A 24802-nucleotide genomic window follows, 5' to 3' on the forward strand; every position below is an offset into this window, starting at 1 on the left:
TATGAAATCTCTTTTAAGAATTGTACAATTTTATATTTACCTTACAGGGATCTATAATATATGTCAGTGGGTAAAAAGTAAAAGCTTCCTTCTATCAATTATATCTTTGACTTTATTTTTAAAAGATAAAAATCCTAAATCCCAATATAAAATCATCAGACGGACAGACATGTGTGTGTACACATGCATGCACACAACCTTTGGAACCTGAACTTCTGGAAATTTTCCCTTAGTCACCTAATCCCCACGAGCTGATGGCATCCTGTTGGGTCTGCTAAAAGACCCCATTAAGCAAATATTTAGGCTAGGACTTTTAAACATCCATGGATGTTTACTTCACTCTCCTGAGTAACATGACCTAGAGGGCTCAAAACATGCTTTGTACACGCCCTTATTGACAGGATGGCTACAGGCTCTCATGAATAATGTGTATCCATCAGCGCTTACAGATGGCCTCCTGGGTTATGCAGAACCAAGACCAAAAATGAGATGAAAGTCTTTTATTGGTTGTTGTTATTAAAACGTGTTCTTGAATCTGCAATAGAAACATTTTAACCATTTCTTTTTCTCAGGTGTTACTCTGGCAATGATATCCTCGCTTCCTGAACCTTCCATGTAGCCCTGCTATAATGTGTCCTTGATCCAGAGGCCACTGTCCAAGTAAAAGGTTTGAAAGGGAAATGGGGACTCTCAGAAGACCCGGGAAGAATATGTAGGTCATACAGCTTCAACGGAGGGGAAAGGAGAGAGAAAAAAAGCCAAACTTACTTCATCCACATGCCCAACAGCTCCATAGATTCTCGCCATCTGTCCAATGAGGTAGGGGAACCGCTCACCAGTCTCTCTCAGCATGGGAAGAAAACTGTTCAAAGCCACTGGTTCGTAGCCTGCTATCTCTGTGAGGATGTTTAGGATGAAATCATTATGGGTCGAGTCCTTCAAATGCCCGATTAAGAAAGGAATACACTTCTGAACCACCTACAGAGAAAGAGTGAGGGGGGGAGAGAAACAAGGAGGAAAATTAACTGAATCAGGATCAATCGGATATATTTTTATATTAAATCTGCATTCAACACAGTTCCTTGTTGGAACTGAAGCAAATCTCGCAAGTCCGGAATTTTAAATTTACAATAAAAATTAGAGGCTTCAGTTTCTTTTTCTCTTAATCTGTGCTTTGCTGTTGAGGAGAAGTTTCTGAAGTGCTTCGTTCGATGCTGTTCTTCATAAATCAAGTTTTGATGTCAGGTCCTCAGAAGTATTATATTTCCTTCCAACCCCCATGAAAGCGCCAATTTAAAGGACAAAGTATGTAAGAGATCTTTGATGACTTTAATCAAAGCCTTCAAATTGGATTAATATGGTTTAGAAACACTTGATAATAAAAATCAGAAGACAGCCTTTACGTTTTCTTTGGTTTTTCATTTTCATCACAAAAATATAATGAGATAAAAAATTATTAAAGTAAAATAATTCCCACTATACTCCCAATACCCTAATATTTCTTTCTGCATTTTAATGGTTTTATGAATAGAAAGATGCAATCATTCATATTAAGGGAAATGTGAATTTTTTGTGGGATAGTCACTATGTTAATACACAGACATGTTGCCTACTGATAATTTAATAAATTGTTCTGTCTGACTAAAATAAAAGAATTAGAAGAGACAACTTGTGAAAGAGTAAACAATATAAATAAAAACTATTTTTCCATCCATACTTCTACTATACTTATTTCTTGTGTTTGTTGTTGATTTGCTTTTTTAGTTTGTTACTTTTCTGATAAAATAAACTTGAAATGGAGCTTCCAGTATTAACACTGAGTCTGATGCACAGCTCAGCCTGTTGAGCTTACCATCCACCCCCTGCTTTCCCAGACCTGCTTTCCCCACCTGTCTAGGCACAAGTGTCTCCTCGCTCCATGAGTGACACCATTATCTGCTTGGAAACTCAAGCCAGAAACCTGGGACTCATTCTTGACGACTGACTGTTTTTCCCTCATCAGCAACCTTGAGTCCTATTGACTCCACCTCCCAAGTGTCCCACAGATCTGTCCACTTGCCTCATTTGCAATTATCCATCCATTCATTCATTCACAAATGTTTACTGTAAAGTCCTTCTTATTTGCAAAGTACAAATAGTCTAGGTGCTAGAGTTACAGTTGCTCCTGCCTTCATGAAATAATTCACTATCTAGTAAAGGAGACATTTAGTAAAACAAAAAATTGTAACAGAAATGCATATAAACTTTTAAAGTAACTGTTCCAGTGTCCCAGTTTAGGCTAGGGGTCACGGACATTTAAGCTGAGAGCACTGATCGAATCACTCTGCATGTGGCTTATTCCAACAGCTTCCTAACTATTGTTCCGCCTACAGTCTTATCCACCCAATCCCTTCTCCACACATGGCCACAGTGGTGACCCTTTCCTGCTATGATACTTCACTAATCTGCCATTGCTCTCAAGAAAGAGGCTTAGCATACCTTTTCTGAACTGACCCTTATCCATCTTTCTAGGCTTATCTCCTCACCCACATGTTCTACTCTTTCCCCATTCAGGACTCGCTGCATATCACACACTTCAATCATGTTTAATTTTTTAAAGTTGTATTTATTTATTTATTTATTTATTTTTAGAGAGAGGGGAAGAGAGGGAGAAAGAGAGGGTGGGAAACATTGATTTGAGAGAAGCCTCAATCAGTTGCCTTTTGTACACGCTCGGGCAGGGGACCAAACCCACAACCCAGCCACGTGCCCTGACCGTGAAACTTGCGGGATGACGAACAACCAACTGAGCCACACCGGGCAGGGCTAAAAGTTTTCTTGACCTGCTAAGTGGTTCCTTGCATCTGTGATTTTACTCATGTGATTCACTTGCCTACAATTCTTAATACTCCAATTTTGCTGGATAACCCCTCGTCATTCTGGAGGCCTCAGATTAACCGTTATTTCCTTATAAAGCCTTTCCTTCTCTCAGCCAAGTGCCCCTGCTGAAGCTCCGGTCATACCCTAAATGACTCTGAGCAGGTCCTTTCCATGATTTCTTCTTATTGCTTGTCTAGATGTCTGCCTTTCAGGCTGTATTGAAAGCTCTATACAGTCAAGAATCACTTGTATTTTGTACGCCACTGTATACTCAATGCCTAGCACAGAGCCTGACCAGAAGGTGAGTCGATACATATTCGAGGAACACATCACATAAAGGCAAGTGTAAATGATTTAACCTTTGGATACTTCCCCGTATACGTGAATAGTTGTACCTAGTGTTTAAACGTATATACGTCATGTGCCATATACAGCATAACGAACTGAAGCATGAGTAAAATTATCCCACGTGTAAATTTAAACTTTATATTCATATCTAGTACTTGTGGAGGAAAGGACTGGGCTAGTTTTAAATGGCACAGATGAATGAGCAGTTCAATAAATGCTGTTTGTGCATTGGGAGCAACTGTATGTCCTTAGGAGGAACCATGAGAAATCCCTGGCACATACAGCAGCAGCGTCAGCCAGCCACTCCGGGTCAGGGCAGCACACTTAACCCGAGGCACTTAGGAATGGAAACTGCTTACACATTTCCTGCCCCATCCTATAACATTCCATTTCCCAGTCCTCACTCTTCATGTCCTATTCCTGGCACACCAAGGTCCCTGTGACATGTGCTTCCAGCCATGCCAATTTCATTGAAATTCCACTCATACACCCCAAGTCATACAAGAGTATATTATGTCTGTTGCCTCATAAAGAAAAACAAAAAGAAAAAGAAAAAAAGAAAAAAAGAACAAGAGAAAAAAGGGAGAGAGGAAGAAAAAAGAAGGTTCAAGGCAAATATATATGCCTGACCAGAGTTGAATACATGAAAGAAGCAAAGAGAAGAGATGCCCAAACAATGTAAACAAAGTGATATCAGTTTTACCAATTAGACAAAAGTTGGTTACTTGCTATCATTTCCTGATAATTCAAAGTTTATTACAATGGTGACAGAAAAGATGGGTGTATCTTCAAGTTTACCATACATGTGGTAGGGAAGTGGTACTTTGGGCTTTAGATAGATTATTCTTGGATAAGGAAGAATTTTATTTTCCAAACACAGGGCGTTTCTTTAGTCTGGTCTCTTCAGTGCTCTCCTCCAGGATCTGCCTCGTGTCTCGGGAAAAGCCTGGCCTTTGCTGAGAGTGGAGGGGCCCCTCAGACAGTACGGATGCCTGGCAGAGGGCGAGCTGGCACGGCCTTTGTTCAGACCATAAGCCCCATTCCATGGGCCACTGAAAAAGCTCTCAAACCGGCCTCCTAGCCTAAAGTATCTCTGCTTCCTGTTCAGTCTCCTCACTGCCATCACAGTCATTGTCTTAACTGCCTACCCCCACCCCCCACATCATGTCAAGACTTCAAAGGTTTCCTGCAGCCAATGGCCGGAGTCCCAGTGCCACAGCATTCTAGGGTCTTCACTGATGGGCAGATCTGCTGTCTTTCCCCCCATAGACCCTCTGACTCAGCAACAGGCCACCGGTCACCCACAGTGGCTGGAACACAAAAAGAATCTCATACTTTCAAAGTCCATATCAAATAGCTGTACTTTTGGAAAGCTTTTCCTCTAGTAGGACCTAGGGCTAGAGTACACATGGAGGCCCGAAGACCACACACTCAAATGTTCAGCAGCTTTTAAAAAAATGTTCTATCCCTCTACCTGAGATATATATCCTTATAGCAATTTTTGGCCTCCATAGAAGGAACAGGAAGAAAGGACACCTAGCTCCCATGCCTTTCTGTTCCCTTCTCTCCCTACCCCTCCCTGGCTTTGCCCTGCAAGGAGTCTCCTATGTGTGTATGTGGACACTGCAGCCCACATATGATGAGCTCACGGCTCATCTAGGCCACCCCTCAGGCCTGTGGGGTCACATTGTTGGCATGGCCTGTCCTTGAGAAAACAGACCCGGGTGACAGGCTTGTACAAGCCCCAGAAGCAGGATGGAGATATGTATGATGGGGATCCTGAGTTCCTCAGACTGTGTTTAGTAGGTGGGGGAGTGGATGGGAACTGGGAACAGGTCCAGACCAGAACCCTCTAGAGCAAGTAGCCTAGGGAAGGGTCCTGTCTCTGGTTTCTCTGGTCCTTCCTGAGCAGAATTGATAACCACCGTTTTTTCCTTCCATAGCAGTGTGTGGACAAGTTCAGGACCTTGTCACCAAACTGAAGAACTGTAGACACATCTCAACACCCCAGGCTATGGGCACCTTGTGGGGAGAGCCACCTGGAAATGTAGCACCATAAGTGTTTCTCCCTATAAATGGACTTTGAGGATTCTCTGGGGCTTCCAGCCATGAATCAGTAGCCAGGAGCTGCCTATCTTCACTGAGAAAGGATGGCTTCCTGAGAGAGGGATTCCCAGAGGGCAGCGATAACGGAAGGGGCCGCACCTGCCCCACCAGCCACATGGAGGTCCACAGGCCTATGGTTGATGATGAAGCTATGCCATGCTTGCAATCTCATGATCTACTCAGCTGTACATAGAGATGTTTCTTTCAAGGGCCAACTCTTGACCCTCCAGCCCGTGGAAGCCAGGTTATCACCAGTCACAGAAGGTGGGTAGTGAGGGCGGCATTCAAGATAGTGTGAAACTGTCCTGCACATTGCCCTCATTGGACAACCCAAGCACTTTACCTCCAAGTTACAGAGCACTGGTGCCACTTTTATGCAGAAAGAAAACTTCCACTTTAATCCAAATTTCACAAGGTTAAAACCTCTTCATTTAGTTTCCTGTTTTATCTGAAATTAAACGAACCATACTGTCATCAAAAGCCTAGTCCTCATTTCTGGTTGTTGCCATGAATTTCACTCTTCCCACTCAGTAAACCCTTTCGCTGTATTCCTCCCATTCCCTTTGCCTGCTGTCTAAGGAACAATATAAAAGAGAGGAGATGAATCGGGCACTCCCTAGCTCACTGCCTGTGCATCTCAGGAGTCGAGGGTGAGCCCATGCAGAGCTGATGGCTGAAGTGGGGAAGCGGGGGCTGCTTTAACACAGAGGGGAGCACTGATGGGAAACAAAGGGTTGGACTGTTCTCCTGCCATAACTTCTTCCCACCAGTTAGGATCCTGGCATGTCGGGTGTCCGTTAACATCACTGTGTCTGCCCTTGCTTCTTCATCCTGGCATCCACACTCCACACCCACAGTTCCTGCAGGAATCTGTATTCACTCTCCTCCTTGTTCAGTTCAATTCTCTTCCTGTTGTCTACCTCACCTTTCTTACTACCATCTTCTGCTGTGACCCTGGAACCGCCATTTACTTTACCAGTCACAGCCTTGCAGCCTCGGGGTTTTTTTTGTTTGTTTTTTTTTTTAGTGTTCTGAGGTCAAAAGATCTCATTGGTCAGATTTAGACTGGGTTTACAATGTAGTTTGGGCTGACCTGCAGGGCTTTGGGAAAGTTATCTAGCCAGGGTCAGCCCGCAGAAAAAAGAAGCCAAAGCCAGGAGTCAAATCTGAGAAATAGGAAATAGAGAAACTGTTCTGTTCAACATTATTTGAGCTTCTGGATCAAGTCTCACCTGAAGGTTTTTTTCCATCACAATAGTTAATAAATTCCTTTTATTGATTATACCACTGTGGGTTGGGTGTTCTGTTACTGATAACCAAAAGCATCCTAATTACCATATTTTGCCCTGTACAATGAACATTTTTTGCCCAAATCTTTGAGGGAAGAACAAGGATGCACATTATACACGGGCATAATGATTACACACCCTGGGTATAAGAACCCCACGTATAATGCGCAGAAGAACGTGGGTGTGCACTATTCATGGCAAATATTACATTACAGTCTTTTAGTTGAATCCAAAGAACAATAACTATGTAATTTGCTAGTTAGAAAACGAGCCTTTGCTCTCAATGCAGGCTGATTTCCTTATGCATCAAGGCAGGCAAAGGTCTTCTCCTCGGCTCTGCCCAAGACACCAGAGATTCCTAGGACTGCATGGCTACACTCAACCTGAATAAAGCTGTCCTGAAGTGGCTACAGACTTGCACATTTGTTGTGTTTTATTACTGTACCTGTGATAGCCACTTTTGTGTGTCAACTTCACCAGGTCAATGGGTGCCCAGATATTTGGTTACGCATTATTCTGGGTGTCTCTGAGAGTGTTTCCAGATGAGGTTGGTGTTTAAATCAGTAGAATGGGTAAAGCAGATTGCCCTCCCCAGGGTGGTGGGCCTCGCCCTGTCCATCAGGGGTCTGAATATGGCTCTTTGAGCAAGGACATAGGTCCTCTTCTATTCTCAGACTGGAACTTAGGCCACCAGCCCTCAGGTTCTCAGGTTTTTGTACTTGCACAAGAACTCACACCATCAGTTCTCTTGTCTTTAAGGTCTTCAGACTCAGACCTGAATGACATCCATCACTTGCTCTCCTGGGTCCTCAGCCTGAAGAGGGCAGATTGTGGGACTTCTCAGCCTCCATAATCATGTAAGCCAATTCCTCATAATAAATCAGAAATGCGCACACGCACACACAAATCATATTGGTTTTGTTTCTCTGGAGAAGCCCAAGACAGTATACAACTTCTGCCATCACCTCCTGACTTTTATGATTCTAGAAAAAGTGGATGAGTGCTTTCATTTAAAGATGGGTGTGAACAGACACATGAGAGAAGTAACCTGAAGTGCACACCCTGTTCACTTAGCCAAAGACATGCCTGGCTGTGTGGACCATCAAGTACATGATGTTCTCTTTACCTCTGGTTGTTTTCTCTTTGCAGCTATGTGCAAAAGCCGCAGGAGATGGTATTGTTCTGGTTGTTCCAGCTGAGACATCAAGGCGAGGAGTTCTGTCAGGTGTCTGTTAATTGGATGAGGCTGTTTTTCATACACAGCAGGTAACACCCTCAACAACATGGCATTACCTGTTGAGAAAACAATAAAGAGAATGATGACTTTATCAGTTGATGAGCGCTAAAAATAACATTACTGTCAGTGCAATAACCTTTGCACTTACTAAATAGCATGAGCCGATGTCCAAGTCTTCGGCTGAGATAACATTGTACAATGTTATCCGATGTTATACTTATTCCGAAAAATCACGAAAGCACAGTAAAATGATTCCATAAAAGGGGATATTTTATGAAATGACCAGTATTATTATCTAATGAAAACTTATCCTGAGTAATGCACCATGGGGAGAGAAGAAACTCTGGCAGTAATCAGACCACACCCTTGAGAGGGAAACAGCTCCAAAGAATCGTTGATGAGAACATTTGGATGCTGTTTAAGTACAAACTAAGCAGTGTCATAAGTACGAACCTAAATGAACTGAACAACAAAAAGTAAAGTGCAGAGGAATATATTCACATTCCTGAGAAATACCAGGCACATGATTTAGACAACGGACATATGGAAACTATGCCTTATTTTTATGAAGAGCTAGGAAAGTAGCGATGCAAATGTAAATCCCCAATTTCTGCACTATTTCAAAGGAAGTTTAGAATCGGCTTCTTTGTCACATGTGATTTGCCTCAAAGACATGTATGAACAACTGGATTTAAAATGGCAAAATCTCAAGAATAAATATCACATGAACTAGAGGGATTTATCTGCAAACAACATATGGGAAACACCTGCCTATCACTTTATGGTATGGATTTTTCCTCAGAATCCTCTCAAGTGCTGAACTGCCTCAGGAGAACTGGTTCCTATGGGTTTCTTGAACAAGAATTTTCTTGCCTGTATTTACTTTACATTTGGCTCTGTATATAGAAAATATACACAGAAAGAATCCCATAAACCATGATTACACATACGTAGACCTTTATTAAATGGTGGGGACAAGCCCGTATATAAAGGACATTTAGACTTGAGAATAGAGAAAGGAAGGTCAGTATTTTCAGAATGTCAATGACTAAATTTAATGACAGGCTGATTCTGGATCAAACTGAATGTGTTTGAGTGACAATAAATCATGAGAATTGTTTTTTTTTTCACATGTGGTTCATAGAATTAGTCTCAAACAGATTTTCTCAGATACCCACGGAGTACAAGGTGTTGGAAATATTCAGGGTTTTCTTTTAAAGAAAATGTTATGTCCAATACCATATGATCTCACCTTTAACAGGAACCTAATCAACAAAACAAAGAAACAAGCAAAATATAACCAAAGACACTGAAATAGAGGACAGGCTGACAGTGACCAGAGGGCAGAGAAGAGGGAATTTCAGGGGAGAATGGGAAGGTTTACAGGAACAAATGTAAAGGACACATGGACAAAAACTAGGGGGAGGGTGGTAATGGGAGGGCAGTGGGGAGGGTTGGGTGGGTGGGCTGGATTGGGAATAAAAGGGAGAAAACTGTACTTGAACAATGATTAAAAAAATGTTATGTCCATTGGAAAATATAGTTTTATTTTGTTTATTTTTACCAAGAGCCTTTCCTTAAAAGATCAGGAATTTTGAATGTGTACAGGGCACATTGCATCATAGAGTTTAGTTATGTAGAAGAACTGACCAGCTTGGACAAGGGCCATGATGCACGGGACTGTTGTTGGACTCGGAGACAGGAAGCCGGAGCGAGGGTTTTTGGTGCAACACTCCCCACACGCCCTGGGAGCCTCCAAGGGGAACCCCCAGATGAGTCGATTTTCAGCTGACTTGAATTTCGATCAAATAATACAAAAATAAATGCGTAAGAACTTTTTTGAGCTAGAAACTGATGAAGACACTTTGTAGGAATGTGCAAGAAATTTTTTTGAGTTAGAAACTAGTGTAGAAATTCTATAAACTCTATGAATGAATTAGTATATTCTTTTTAATTATGAAATATTCCCGCCATTAGACAAGTGCAGACAATAATATAGGAAACACCGGTGGATCTAAAACCAGCTTTGTCACAACTTGACCTTAGGCCGTGATTGCTTCCCATCCCGTTCATTTCTTTTTTTCCCAGAGGCAACCCCCACCCTGACGTCGGTATTTATTCATCTTCATGAATGTTTTTACACTTCAGTTGCATGTGTATGTAACAATAAGCATTTTGTAGTATGACTTTGCAATGCTTTAAATTTTATATCAATAGTATCATATTGAACATATTTCTTTGCAACACGTTTTCTCCCCACTCAACATTATTTTGAAGTTTTATCTCCAAGAAGCTCTCCATTTATTCCTACAGCTGTATAGTATTCCATTGTATAAATACGCAAGAGTTTATTTATATACTCTATGGTTGAAAGATATATTATAATTATTAGTTGCTTTTACTAATAGTGCTGCGATTTTTATACTTACTTCTTTGTATATAAATGGACGATATTCTCCAGGGTGCTGTTTCTGAGCACATTGTACTTAAAAATTACCTGGGCAACTTGTTAAAACCCAGATACTATTTCAGCAGGTTGAGGTTAGGGCTGGAGAATCTGATTTTTTACTAATTTCTAAGATGACGCTGATGGTCCTTAGACCACACAGTTAAGTAGTAAAGCAGTGGGTATGTCCTTGGGAATTAAGTTTCTAGATCTTCTAAAATTTCTTTGCAAAGTGGTTGTAGTAGTTTTCTATTGCTATCATAAGTAATTACAAAAAACTCAGTAGTCCAAAATAACACGAATTTATTATCATGTATTCCTATAGTGCGGGTGGAAGGCTGGTGTGAGTTTCACTGGGCTAAAATTCGGACGCTGGAAGGCCTGGGCTCATTCCCGGAGGCGGTAGGAGAGAGTCTGTTTCCCTGGATTTTCCAGCTTCTGCAGACCACCAGCAAGCAGTCTGTGGTGTGGAGTCCCCTTTCTGCATCGTCAAAGGCATCAGCACAGCATCTCTCTGACCCTGCTTCCCTTATCACACGCCTTCCTCTGATTCTCTCTGCTGCTTCCCTCTTCCCCTTTGAAGCACCCTTGTGATTACACTGAGCCCATCTGGATAGTCTAGGACTTTCTCCCTGTGTTATATGACAACCTTAGTTCCACCCTCGGTGCAGTAAAACATACCATGTTCACTGGCTACGGGAACTAAGATGTGGGCATCTCTGTGGAGACACTATTCTACCTGCCACCATGACTGTAACAATTTACCAACATGTCTGTGTTGCTCCGCCTCCTTGCCAACATTTGGTCTTGACAGACATCGTTTTTTCCCAGTCTGAAGGGGTGTAAGATGATATCTCATTTTCTGTTTTAAATTTTATTTCCTTAATCACCTGTGAAGCTGAGCACCCCTCTTTACACGTTTACAGATCATTTTCTCTCCCGTGATTTGGCCATTCATGCCCATTTTCGATGGGGATGTTTGTGCTTTCTTACTGATTTGTAGAAGTTCCTTATTTCATGTAGACACCAATTTTTTGTTTATTAGTTTAAAGTTGCAACCTTAATCTAGTTGATTTTTTAAATTTCTTTACTTTATGGTTTATTTTTGTTTGTTGTTATTGAGAAATGCTTCTTTACCTTAAATTCATTTAAAAAGTTTTCCTATATTTTTTCCTAGAACTATTATGGTTTTGTTTTTATATTTGTCTTTAGTCCATCTGGAATTTACTTTTGTCCATATGAAGAAGGGGTCTAATTGTATATTTTTGCATGTTTATTATAAAAAATGTTTCCAGATCTGCTTATTAAGTAGTCATCAATTGCTTCCCTTCTGATCTGTAATACCTCTTTCCAAAATAAGCTTTCCTATGTGTCTGGGTCTGCTTCTATGTATTTATCATAACTTCACCAATTTCACATTTTCTTAATTATAATTAACTTGATAATAAATCATTATATCTCAAAGGGAAAATTTATTTACCTTCTACTTCAAATTCTTGTTGGCCCCTTTACATCAATTTTACCATTAGTTTGTCAGCTTCCTTGAAAAACTAGGTTGGGGTTTCATTTTTTCCACATTAAATGTACAGAACTATTTGCGACAAAGTTGTGAAACAGCTTTCCCACTAAAGAACATGATATACCCTTCTATCCATGTAGACTCTTTTTTGTTATATCTTTCAATAAAAATGTTATATTAGTTGTAATTTATGTCTTTTATTAAATTGATTCATAAGTATCCCATATTTGCTGCTGCTATTGTAAATGGAAGATTTTTTTAAGAAATATATTTTCAGTTGTCTGCTGGTATTAAGAAAGTAACTGATTTTATGTTGATCTTCCACTCAGCAAAACTTGCTCAACTGTTTTAGTAATAGTCTGCCTTTAGAGTTTCTTAAGTTTTTTGCTAATCAACTCAGAGTTTCTTAAGTTTCTCACTAATCAACTCAGAATACTTGATGACGACTCTGCTCTGTTTCCTTCCAACCTTATTCCTTATGTGGCTTATTTTTGTCTTACTGGCTGGACCTCCAACACTTTGAGGAATAGGATCAGGGTCCATGAGTATCCTTTTGTTATTCCCGTTTTCAAGAGTGTGTTTCTAAGGATTCACTATTTATGTATGTATATGTATCTATAGATTTTTGGTATTTACGTTTTATCAGTTTAAGTTTCTGTTTCCTAGTTTGAACATGAACGAATGCTGAATTTTATTAAATACATTTTCTGCATCTGTTGACATGACTGTATTTCTCCTTTAAACTGTTAATGTAACATTTAATCAATCTTGAGATCTTGAAATAAACTCAACCTGGTTATCACATCTTTTATGCATATGTTGCTGGGTTTGTTTGGCTAACATTTTTTTTTAAAGATTTTATTTATTTATTTTTAGGGAGGGAAGGGAGGGGGAGAGAGAGAGAGAGAGAGAGAGAGAGAGAGAGAGAGAGAGAGAGAGGGAGAGAGAGAGAGAGAAACATCAATGTGTGGTTGCTGGGGGCTATGGTCTGCAACCCAGGAATGTACCCTGGCTGGGAATCGAACCTGGGACACTTTGGTTCCCAGCCCGCGCTCAATCCACTGAGCTATGCCAGCCAGGGCTTGGCTAACATTTTATTTAGAAGCTTTTGCATCTTTGTTTTTAAAGGACACTGGCCTGAACTTTCTCTTTCTTGAACTGTCCTTATCTCTTTTTGTTATCATACTTACTAGACATATAAAAAATTAGCGCATTTCTGCACACTCTGTTCTCAGAAACAGTTTGGATAAGATGGCAAGTATGAGTTCCTTGAATTTTTTATTAAACCTGCTTATAAAACCTGGGTGAAGCTCTATTTATTTCAAGTCAAACTTTAAATTATGTCATTTCTTTCTGTACCTTTTAGCAGTTTTTTTTTCTTGATGTTTGAGCGATTGCTTATGACTGAAATGGACTTGGTAATGAGAAAGCTATGTTAAAATCTCCTCCTATAACTATAGATTTGTCAATTTTCCCTTATGATCTTGTCAATCTTGGGTATATATTTCAAAAAACGGTTTTACTAGATAATTATGAGATACATTCTTGATACTGTTTCTTTTGTCACAATTTAATTAGCCCCTTTTGCCTTACATTCTATTTCTGACTGATAATACGGCCGTGCTGGTTTTCGATGCACATGTTCCATGCGTTCTCCCTGGCCCTTCCTTCAATTCGTTACTTACAACATTTCCAGATTCTAGAGCTTGACATGTGGCTCTAGGAAGTAACGTATAGCTGGGGATTTAAAATATATACCTATCTGACAACCTTTGTCTCTTAACTGGAAAGTTTGTTTTACTAGTATTTATAGTGATTACTGGTGCATTTGGATTTATTTTTACTACATTATGTTGTGCTTTTCATTTATCTTGCTTTATGTTTTTTCTTTCCTCCTTTACTTATTTCTGTTGACTAGATCATGTTTTTTTTGTTTGTTTTTCTTTAATTTCCTCTGTCCCTTCTATTTGGATGTTCTATTTCCTTTTGATTTGGGTGGTTGTTCTTAAAAAGAGAAACATTCTTCAACTAGAAGAGCAAAATTAGTTTCTCTCCATCATCCTCCTGAACAAAAAAAGGATTTTAGGATACTGTTGAAGAGTACATTTTGGATTATTTTCTTAGCTTTTGCTTCCAGTTCCTTAATACTCTCTTCAGCTTCACCTACTTTGCCATTTAACCCAATTTCTTGAGGTTTTTTTTTAAAAATTCAATTAACTTTGTTCTTTTAATTCTAGAAGTTATACTTGGTTCTTAAAAAAAATTCCACCTAGTCTTTTTCTTTTGATATCTTATTCTTTGGGGGGGGGGGGGGTTTCAATTTCTTCTTGGAGATCTTAAAAAATTAAAACACACTTATTTTCTAGTGTCTAGCTGATATTTTTTTAAAAAATAAACTTATTAAGACAGTCATGTCTAATACTTTTAGGCTTCTGCTGATTGTCATTTATAAAATGATTGTTTCCTCAAATGTTTAAATATTTTTCATTGTGAATTTATTTTTACAGTGGCAGATAGCATACCTTTAAATCTGGAGCACATGTGAGGGTAGATCCCAAACCACAAATTCTGAGGGATGCTGTAGAGCTCCATCAAAGAGAAACAGACTCACTTTTCACTTCCTGGTGCTGGGGCAGAGAGTAGGGCTATGATGGAGTCTGGCCTTAGATGAGGGTCTCACCTTTAACTCCCCACCCTGGCTTAAGCTTTCATCCCACATGGTCACTAACATGGCTGTTACAGAAACAATCACCTCACCGCAGGGGTGCTCCAGCCTTAGCTCTTGGGCTTACTCTTCTGGATTTGGTTCCTTCTCTATCTTTGGCCCCTGAATATTTCCCTTATTTGGGGAGATGCTTATTTGTACTTTTAAAATCAGTAGTATAGCCCTGGCTAGTGTAGCTCAGTGGATTGAATGTGGGACTGCGAACTAAAGGGTTGCTGGTTTGATTCCCAGTCAGGGCACATGCCTAGGTTGCAGGCCAGGTCTCCAGTAGGGGACATGCAAGAGGCAATCACACATTGATGTTTCTCTCCCTCTCTTTCTCTTTCCTTTCCCTTCTCTCTAAAAAAATAAATAAATAAAATCTTAAAAAAAGTAAAAGTATTATAATTTAAACACATTTCTAGGTGTTTTGTGCAGGAAAACCTTCAATATATATAGACTTTCACATATTGGCAGAAACAGGAATCCTTAAATTTACTGTAAAAACAGGATTTTTGACTCTAAGTCTGGTGGAAAAATATAATTTACATAGAATATTAGGTTATTAAAAACACACCTAAAATCAGTTTATTCCACCCCACTCTTTCCCATTTTAGGTTTAACGGTTATGCTGCGTTGTCATTTAACAAGTGTGTTTGGCCGGGGACCTCAGGTGGTTAGAGCACCATCTGGATTCACCAAGGTTGTGGGTTAGATCCAGGGTCAGGGCACATACAAGAATCAACCAATGCATGTGTAAGTAAGTGGAACAGCAAGTTGATGTTTTTTTGTCCACCTTCCATCCTTCCCTCCCTCCCCTCCTCTCTAAATCAATAATTTTAAAAAGTGTGTTTATACAGTACAGTTGCAACTCCATAAGGATTAAAGATGGAATAACTAGAAACAGACTTGGCTTCTAGAGCCATAGAAATTCCAAGTTGGTTTATCTCGGAATCAACGAGTAACTTTTCACGGTTTAGACCTGCAAAACTGCGTACAAAGGAAAAGTGGAAAAAGTTTTCTACACATAAAAAGGTTGTGAAATAATAAAACCTCAGACAAAATGCTGAAATGATGATCTTGCTTTCACATCTCTGTGCCTGCTGAATTATTTCTCCCCCTAACCCGGCTCCCCTTCCTTTCATCCCTCAGTGCTACCAGTTCAAGCTACAAGATAATCCTCAGGGGCAGAGTCTTAGCCCAGTCCACAGCCGCCCCCCCTCCCCTCAACCACCGCCCCTTTCCCCTCTGACCCTCCTCCAATTAATCTGACTGCAGTGCAAACCTTTGTAGTTTACTATTGAGCAACCTCCAAGTCTCCCTCGCCCTCCCACCCAGCCCCCTCCCCCTCAAATGCAGGGGAACTCCCGCTATGCAGTGCCACCGGCATTACTCATTCATCCCCATTCAGGCTTCCCCAGCATTTATTAAGGGCTCTCGGCTCCTGCCTCTCACTCTCCTTCTCCTCTGCTCAAACTCTGCTCACTCCAGAGGCTCTCGCCTGGTCCCCTCCCGCCAGCTGTGCGAAGTCACGAAAGAACTTTGTCTCTCTCCAGCGATGCGTCTCTATGGGATTCTGTTTTGTGCTCTCTGGTCTGCAGCGTGTGCCGAGAACTCGGATGACTATGAGCTCATGTATGTGAATTTGGACAACGAAATAGACAATGGACTCCATCCCACTGAGGAGTGTAAGTTCATTTTAACTATCTCTCTGCTAACCCTAATTACGAATCCACCTCTTTGGGTCAAAAAATCACACATATATTTTGTAGCCAATGAAATGGGCTAAAAAGTATAGTCTGTTTTGCAAAAGAGAGAAGCATTCTAAGAAAGGTTTCAAAAAGTTATTTGTCTCAGATGCATAATGGGTTGAACCGTATGAAATCGCCGATGTTTGCCTGTTTTGAGCTACATGAACGGCAATTTCATAGAGTTCAACTTAACATATACCTGCATGAATGGTTTCTGTCATTCTCAGATATCTTCACGCTGTTTCTTCCAGGTGTCCTTAAAGGGAAAGGGGGTGCTGGGATGGGCCATAACTTGGGACCACCTAGGGAGGTCAGCTTTTTACAACGCACAGCCAAGAAAGGCCTGGGCGGGTCGGTAATTAGTGTGTGTGTTCCGCGCTCTAGCCACGCCGTGTGACTGCCGCCCGGAGCACTCCGAGTGGGACAAGCTCTTCATCATGCTGGAGAACTCGCAGATGAGGGAGGGCATGCTGCTGCAGGCCACCGACGACATCCTCCGCGGCGAGCTGCGGAGGCTGCGGGCAGAGCTGGGCCGGCTGGCTGGCAGTCTGGCGAGGCCCTGCGTGCCCGCAGCCCTGGCGGAGGCCAGGCTTGCCCCCGCACTGGACGAGCTGCTGCAGGCGAGCCGCGACACCGGGCGAAGGCTGGCGCGCCTGGAGGGCGCCGAGGCGCAGCGCCCGGGGGAGGCGGGGCGCGCCCTGGACGCTGTGCTGGAGGAGCTGCGGCAGACGCGAGCCGACCTCCGCGCGGTGCAAGGCTGGGCGGCTCGGCGATGGCTGCCCGCAGGTAAGGACACTGGCCGAGCAGGGTCGCCCCCGCGTCTTTGTTCTTCGAGCGCGCGTTGGGGGAAGCCAAGTCAGGCAATCCTCCAGCGGACGCATGAATGGGAAACACACACACACACACACACACACACTCCTCTATTTCTCCACGCACAGCCACAGAACACGGCCACACTATACAAGGCGGGAAAATGGACTTTAAAAAGTATTCCCCAGTCCCGAAGAACCCCGAAAATAGCTACGGACCAGACCGTCATAGTCTCGAAATAGGCAAGGGCCCCTAGCGGACACCCGATCCACCCAGGCGTAGCAGGGACTCTATTGGCCAGTTATAACCGTGACCTCTCTAGTGGCCTCGCTTCCCTCCGTTAGGGATTTCCACTTCTTCTAATTTTAGCCGGTCTCTCTCTTTAGGGGAGCTCTGGTTCCCCGTGCTATTTCAGGGCCCAGCCTAATTTTTAGGGACGTTTTCCAATCCCTGGGCCAGCCTCTCCTTCCCGCCAGTTCCGAGCAAGAGGCCTGTGGCTCAGTCTGATCTCAGGAAGGGTCACGGAATTCCTGAGGGGCTCCCAGCCCCACCCCACCCCCCCCCCGGGTCGGTGGAATTAGGGGGCTAGTGGAGGTCCCAGGGTGTACGCCTTGGAATAACCTGGCCGCTGAGTGATCCAAAGTGGAATTGGCAGTGTAGGAGCCAATCGGTATCCCGGTCCCACCTTAGGGACTTGGGGTGGGGATGGGGGGTCAGGGTCAAACAGGAGAGAAGTGGTTCAAACCCGATGCCATTTGTCAAAGTCCCATGTGATCCTCCATGCACCTCCAGACGCGTGTGGGCCCGAGATCATACAGTTTAAATACATTGAAAGAAATGAAGAGAAGATTTGGAGCCAAGTAACGCTCCTTTATAATTCAAAATTTCTAGGAAATGGTGATGCAACAATGACTTGTGGGTTATATGTTAGAAAATCAGTGTTCTGGATGAGACAATGTAACTGCACTTTTCCTAAAAATCTCAGAAACTGAAAAAAATTACAAACAGTGCCGTCCTTCACTGTATTTCCAATAGAAAAACTCTTACTGGATGCAGTATGAGGGAAATCATAAGCATGTGTGAGAGCACACTTCATTGAAGTTACAGAAACTATACCAGAATATCCATCTTTACTGAGTACTTGAGGATTATTTATCAGTACAGAACTTACTTTCTTAAATATTCAGTGGGGCTTCAGATGGCAGAAATGCATAATATCAAATATACAATAGATCCTCAATTTAAGTGATAGAGACAAATTCTAATTCTGTGGCTATTTTAATGAATGAAATTTCTTGACTTTTGCAAACCATGTATAATATGCCTGAAAAACTGAAGAATTACAGAATTTTTGTCTTCACCTCTGCATATTAGATCAGAAGAGGGATGTATTTCTGAATTCTAAAATGTTATTTTTTTATTAAATCCAATAATACATTCACCCACATGCTTTGCTTTCCCCTCTCTTGGTTTCCTGCCAGCGTGGCTTCTAAGGGATTCCTAATCATTCTGTTGTTGGCCTCCGAGGAACCTGGTTTTAATTTTGTTTGGTCTTTGATAACATAATCAGAAAAACCTATTAGTTAAAAGCCATTTCATGAGAGAGTTTCTGACGTTTTTAAGAGATATCAAGAGCCTCAATCCCTGGATCCCAGAAGAAACCAGAAAAAGCCTGCTAACACGCAGTCCCACTCCGTGAACTCACACAGCCAGGCCTGACAGCCTGCAGGGGACGCTGGGGCTTTGAGAGGCAAGGAAGGAATGCTTTGGAATGCAACCCCGACTGCCTGCGCTTATTTAAACAGGAAATCGGCTAATTAGGTTGCAGTAGGCACCCTCTTGAATACTATTTTTCTGAAACATTACAGGGAATATCTCAGATGCCCAAACATAGTATGATCTTTTGTTCCATGATCTCTGATTTATGTCACACAGCTAGAAGAGCAAAAATGCACCTACCAAGTTCATTTGGAAAAAGAATCAATGTCTCATTAAAAATGAAGTTTTAAAAAATCTTCAAAAATTCAAATTATTCAGTGAAAAGGGTAATACTAAATGGTGACAGGGCCAGATTTGTGCTTTAGTATTGTAGTTACTTTTATAGAATTTTATGAGTCTTATTTTTTTTTGGTTATTTACATCTGTTTAATTTTTTTAGGACAGAGCCTAGCCCTTAGCCACTTGCAGGCATTTAACTCAGCTCATCAGGCTTTGCGTGGATGTTTGATGCCTGCAGGTTCTATCTTCTCACCAGTCAGTCTTTGAGTCCTCTGGAAGTTCACTTTTCAAAGCTATTTTATGGCAGATCTTCTTTAGGTTGTTACAGAGGGAAGGCTTGGTCCTAATTTATATTAAAAATATTTATTTATCTGTTCATTTATACGTATGTGAGGTTAGCAGAAATTCAGAGTTCATCTGTTAAAGGTTTTAGCACACAGTTTCCCAGAGACACCCAGAAGGTCTTCATTTCAGCATTTCCAGCCCCCTGACCATCAGACATGGGATCCGGGATCCGCAGAGGGGCACAGTGGGGGTTCACTGAGCTCCCAACCGCCCCCCCCCCCACCGAGTCTGAAGGTCTCCTTCTATGTGCTCTTTAGCAGAAATATGTTCGCCAACAATCCCCTTGGAATAACTCACTCGTCCTTAAAGTTTTCTATTACTGCTTAAATAGTATTTATAACCATGAGAGCAAAGTAAGAATTTTTAAGCATATCTTTGCTTTATACAGCCACATGGTTGTTGCTTACTGACTTGCAGAATATTGGAAAGAGAATGGAAGGAAGAACCTTTTACAGAAAACTGTGAAGCTTGGAGAGATTAGCAGGCTCATCAAAAGCTGCATAGCTTACTAGTAGTACAATGAGCTGAGTTCCAGCTCTTCCAGCCAATTCCAGGGGCTCTTCTACCATTAAAACACAATGCATCGTGCAGGTTAAGGGTGTGGCCTCTGCAGCCAGAGTGCCCAAGTCCAAACCCCGGTTTTACTGCTCACCATCTGTGTAAACATAGCTCAGGTACTTAGTGCTCTCTGACTCAGTTTTCTCATCTGTCAAATGGGAATATTAAGACTATCTCTTAGAGTTGATAAGAGGATTAAAATGACATGAAGTGTTAAGAACAGTATCTGGCACATAATAAGCATCTAAGACAAATTAGTCATCTCTATTATACATGGTTGCCTTTCAGAGATAGTTTTCTACAAACTTTGCAAAGTTTATAAATCTCTGAGAGTATGCACTATATTAAAATGTATTCAGTAACAACATCACTGTTACTAGAGTTTTTGTTTAAAAATGAATGTTAACAATAGCTAAATGAGGTGAACTAGATCCAGTGAATTTTACTGGTTTTTGTTCTAGAAGCTTGGTGAAGTCAAGGAGAAGGAAACCAGTTTGGCTCCGAGTTCTTGGAAACTATGGTGTCATTGTTTGAAGTTAATGCATAGTGATTCAACATTTTTTAAAGAGCTGTAACAAAGAAAAAAGTTAATTGGGAGGGGAAATAGTTATTAAAACATGATTTTCATTATTTTGTGGTTTGAACAATTTGGCCTCTCTGCACGCCTTCTCCTCCATTCAGATGCTTCACTGAATGAGACTTGTTCCGTTTTCTTTGCTCTGCAGGGAGTACCCTTGAGGCCCCTCCAGTTATAATGTGATGCTGCATATAATTTTGAATTGTAGTCATTGAAACGCCCGTGCTAAAATACCTAAACACCAGAGTTACTTCTGAATGACTTCATATTTTCTTTCATATTCTTCTTCTTGTCTTGCTACTCTAGGTTGTGAAACAGCGATTTTATTCCCAATGCGTTCCAAAAAGATTTTTGGAAGCGTGCATCCGGCGACACCAATGAAGCTTGAATCCTTTAGTGCCTGCATTTGGGTCAAAGCCACAGATGTATTAAACAAAACCATCCTGTTTTCCTATGGCACGAAGAGGAATCCATATGAGATGCAGCTGTACCTCAGCGATCAGTCCGTGGTGTCCGTGGTGGGTGGAGAGGAGAACAGACTGGTTGCCGATACTGAGATTTCCCTGGGAAGGTGGACCCATCTGTGCAGCACCTGGAAGTCAGAGAGAGGGCTTCTGTCCACGTGGGTAAATGGTGAACTGGTGGCCACCACTGCCGGGATGGCCACAGGTCACGTTATTCCCGAGGGAGGCATACTGCAGATCGGCCAAGAAAAGAATGGCTGCTGTGTGGGCGGCGGCTTCGATGAAACGCTAGCCTTTTCTGGAAGACTCACGGGCTTCAATATCTGGGATCGTGTTCTCAGCAATGAAGAGATCAGAGAGATTGGAGGAGCCGAGTCCTGTCACATCCGGGGAAATGTTGTGGGGTGGGGAGTCACGGAGATTCAGCCACACGGAGGAGCTCAGTACATTTCCTAAGTGTTGTGAAACTCTACTTGAAGCCAAAGAAAGAAACTCACATTTTAAACATATGCCAGTTGGGAAGGTCTAAAAACCTCAATACATACTAAGAACACTTGAGACTAATGAAGGAGAGGGTTGAGATCAGTCTTTATTTATCTTGGCAAAATACTGAATAAACAGTTGAGCAAAGACATCGGAGAAGGCTTTTGGGGATATTGTTGCTAGACTTTATGCCACAGTGCTTTCACATTAATGCGGTGTCTTTGTCAGATAAACTCCCAAATAATTAAAAAGGACTGTGTTGTTGAACAGAAGGACGATTGTTTTACTTTTCTTTGGTTAATTTTGTTTTGGCCAGAGATGACTTTTACATCGGAAGAATAATAAAATAACATTGTTGTCCATTGTTCACTGTTATTGGCATGTACCTTATTATTAAAAATGATGATGAAGCATATTTATACTACAATGTGACTTAACAGATACAAATGTAGTTTATGTGTTATAATCGAATGTCACTTTTTTGAGAAGATAGTTATATAAGTTATATTGTAAAATGGTTTTGTATTAATTTTATTAAAACTATTTTTGTAAAGCTCTACTGTAAATAAAATATTTTATAAACCTACATAAAGCCCATGTCATGTAATTATATATTTAAGAGATTTTGGAGCAACTCCACATGTTTCATCTAAAGTGGGCAATTAGTTTTCAGGTACTAGTCTATTATATAAATAGTAACTATTTATATAAATATATATACTATTATTCGAAACAAACTATGAAGTTGTTTTAAGCTTTGGCTTTCTGCTTTTCGTAATGAAGAAATATGATCTTGGCTACATCAGTTCATCTCGCTGGGTTTAGTTTTTGCAACTGAGAAATCAAGAAGTTGAGAAAATAGTGATCTCTCGGTCCCTTCCAATTTGATGATTCTGTGAGCGTATATGACTTTTGTCCAGTGTAAGTGGGAAAAAAATTACCGGGGTTCCCCGGGTACACATGACGCCTGAAAGAGATGGCTGAGGACGGTCACTTGGGAGATCTGGAAGCGCGGACAGGAAGCAATGACTCCTGCCCTTGAAGAAGCACATCCCACTCTCTTACTGCGCGTGAAGGAGAGGACCGTCCAGCCCCTTCGCCCTGTGGCTGGGCGGTGACTCTCTACCTCATTAGTGTCCTCCTGTAGAGGTTATGTGAGGCTGAGAGAACATCACAAAGCTGCTTCTGAATGTCAGGGGAAGGAAGTGTGGTGGAACCACAATGGCAGTGTGTCCACCTGAAGATAGGGCCTGCACAACCAACCACAGGTCCTATCGTGTCCACGACGTTTGGAGAATTGGGCCAGGAGCGGTTCTCAAAGAACCTTTTGTAACTAAATAGCTTGGTGTCCTTAGACAAGTTACTTATCTCTTCTGGGTCTTCTCTGTAAAAGGAGGGAGTTGGACTCTTGGTACCTCTTAGTGATAACATTCCAGGAATCTAGGAATCTTTGAGGATGCTCATGGTGTCAGTTACAGCTTCATCCTACTTGTGAGACTCACAAAACCAGGCTGACGGCTCTCAAAGAAAACTGCAGGTACGAGGTCATAGGCCAGACGCAGACCCTTGGAGATTATGTAATTCAAGGTTGCAGGCATGGTGGTCATATGCAAATCCCTGTTTAGCTATCTCCTGTGTGAGTTGAATGCTAGGCTGGAAGAAGAAATATTGGACCCAGCTTTGAGCAGAGAGTTTGGCATGGTTTCAATTCCTTTCCACATTTCAGCATGAATTATGTCTGTTCTAGAGACCCAAGATGATGCAGGACAAGTTATATGCAAACTCATATGCTGACAAGTTAAATGTAAGTGATCTTTTTCATTTTTTACAGGAATCACATGTTGAGGGCAGAGAAAAAAAATAGAAGAGACTAAAGTAATTCTTGGGTTGCAAATGTAGAAATGTCATTGACTACAGTAGTTCAGCTTAGATAGGTGTTCCAGGAACATCTAATTGCTCCCTGGTATTGACTTTCCCTCTTTCCCTAAGTAACAGAATTCTGGTTTCAATGACACATGTGGCCACTCAGAGTAAAGTCTGTATTTTACAGTGTTAATTGCAGCTAGATGTGGCCACAGGACTAAGATCTGGCTGACATGAAATATTGAATGTGATTCTCTTTCCCTTCCTCCCTCTCCCTGATTGGAATATGGTAACGATGGCTGGAATCTCAGCAACCCTCTTAGACCGTGAAATTCAGTGTAACAATGTAGGGAAAGCCTGGTTCTCCGATGGTGTCAAGTTTCTTTGCCAGCTCTGAGCTGCCTGCCCTGGACTTCTTTCACGTGAGAGAAAAATACACTTCTGTCTTCTTTAATTCAGTACTGATCAGCCATCTAATCTAATTCTTATCCAGTACAGCAGTTCTTTTTAAATAAAAAAAATGCACTCTATTCCTTCAAAATGCTTGCAGACCTCCTATGTTCATTACAGCTTTATTTATAGTAGCCAAGATCTGGACACAACCTAGGTGCCCATTGAGAGACAATGGATCAAGAGATGTGACATATACTTATAATGGAATATGACTCAGCCATAAAAAAGACTAAAATCTGGTCCTTTGCAACAACATGGATGGACCTAGAGGATATTATACTAAGTAAAATAAGTCAGAGAGAGAAAACCAAATGCCATATGACTTCATTTACATGTGGAATCTTAAAAAACAAATCAAAGTAACAAAACAAAACAGAAATAGACTCATAGATACAGAGAACAAACTAATGGTTGCCCGGGGTGGGGGTGGGGTGGGGTGATGGACAAAAAATGTCCATGAGATTAAGAAGGACAGTAAACTTCCAGTTATAAAATTAGTCACATGGATGTAAAGTACAGCATAAGGAATATAGTCAGTAATATTGTAATAACTATATACGGTGCTAGACTTAAGATGGTAATCACTTTATAAGGCATATAAATGTCTAATTACTATGTTGTATGCCTGAAAGTAATAATATTGTATGTCAATGATAATTTTTTTAAATTTAAAAATACCTATAGACTATACTTAGAAAATGCATTTTATAAATTCTCAGGGAGTTGGTTGGTTATCTGACTTTGTATTTTTGCTAACAGAATTTAAAGGGTTTTCGAATACACAGTGACAGCAAACAGAGAGTAAAACTGAGATAAAATATCTAAAAAATATATAGGTGTGTTGGTTTAATTTAGTACATTTATTCATCAAAAAAGTTATGAGCATCATCATATTATGGCATAGTAAAATAATTGTGCAACATGATTCAAGTTATTAGGAAGAAAAAGTACAATATATTATATATTTATAAAGAATAAAATATTATGTGAGT

At 41.1% G+C, this 24802-nt stretch overlaps 2 protein-coding genes across 4 annotated transcripts in view; one reads left to right on the forward strand and one right to left on the reverse strand.

The window, feature by feature from the left end:
• Nucleotides 1-24802, reverse strand: part of VEPH1 (ventricular zone expressed PH domain containing 1) — a 200510-nt gene that overhangs the window by 131610 nt on the left and 44098 nt on the right. For all 3 annotated transcript variants that reach the window (XM_036017603.1, XM_028505107.2, XM_036017602.1), the window contains 2 exons: nt 7729-7895; nt 769-978 (listed from right to left, as the gene is read on the reverse strand). In XM_036017603.1, coding sequence (XP_035873496.1) covers nt 769-978; nt 7729-7895 — 377 coding nt within the window. The remainder of the gene's footprint in view (nt 1-768; nt 979-7728; nt 7896-24802) is intronic.
• Nucleotides 15830-21861, forward strand: PTX3 (pentraxin 3). The gene is made up of 3 exons (XM_028505110.2): nt 15830-16196; nt 16644-17045; nt 20854-21861. Exons 1-3 carry the CDS (start codon nt 15881-15883, stop codon nt 21465-21467), a joined length of 1332 nt encoding a protein of 443 aa, XP_028360911.1. The 5' UTR covers nt 15830-15880; the 3' UTR covers nt 21468-21861.

This window comes from Phyllostomus discolor, chromosome 2 (genome assembly GCF_004126475.2).
Source record: "Phyllostomus discolor isolate MPI-MPIP mPhyDis1 chromosome 2, mPhyDis1.pri.v3, whole genome shotgun sequence".
Lineage (NCBI taxonomy): Eukaryota > Metazoa > Chordata > Mammalia > Chiroptera > Phyllostomidae > Phyllostomus > Phyllostomus discolor.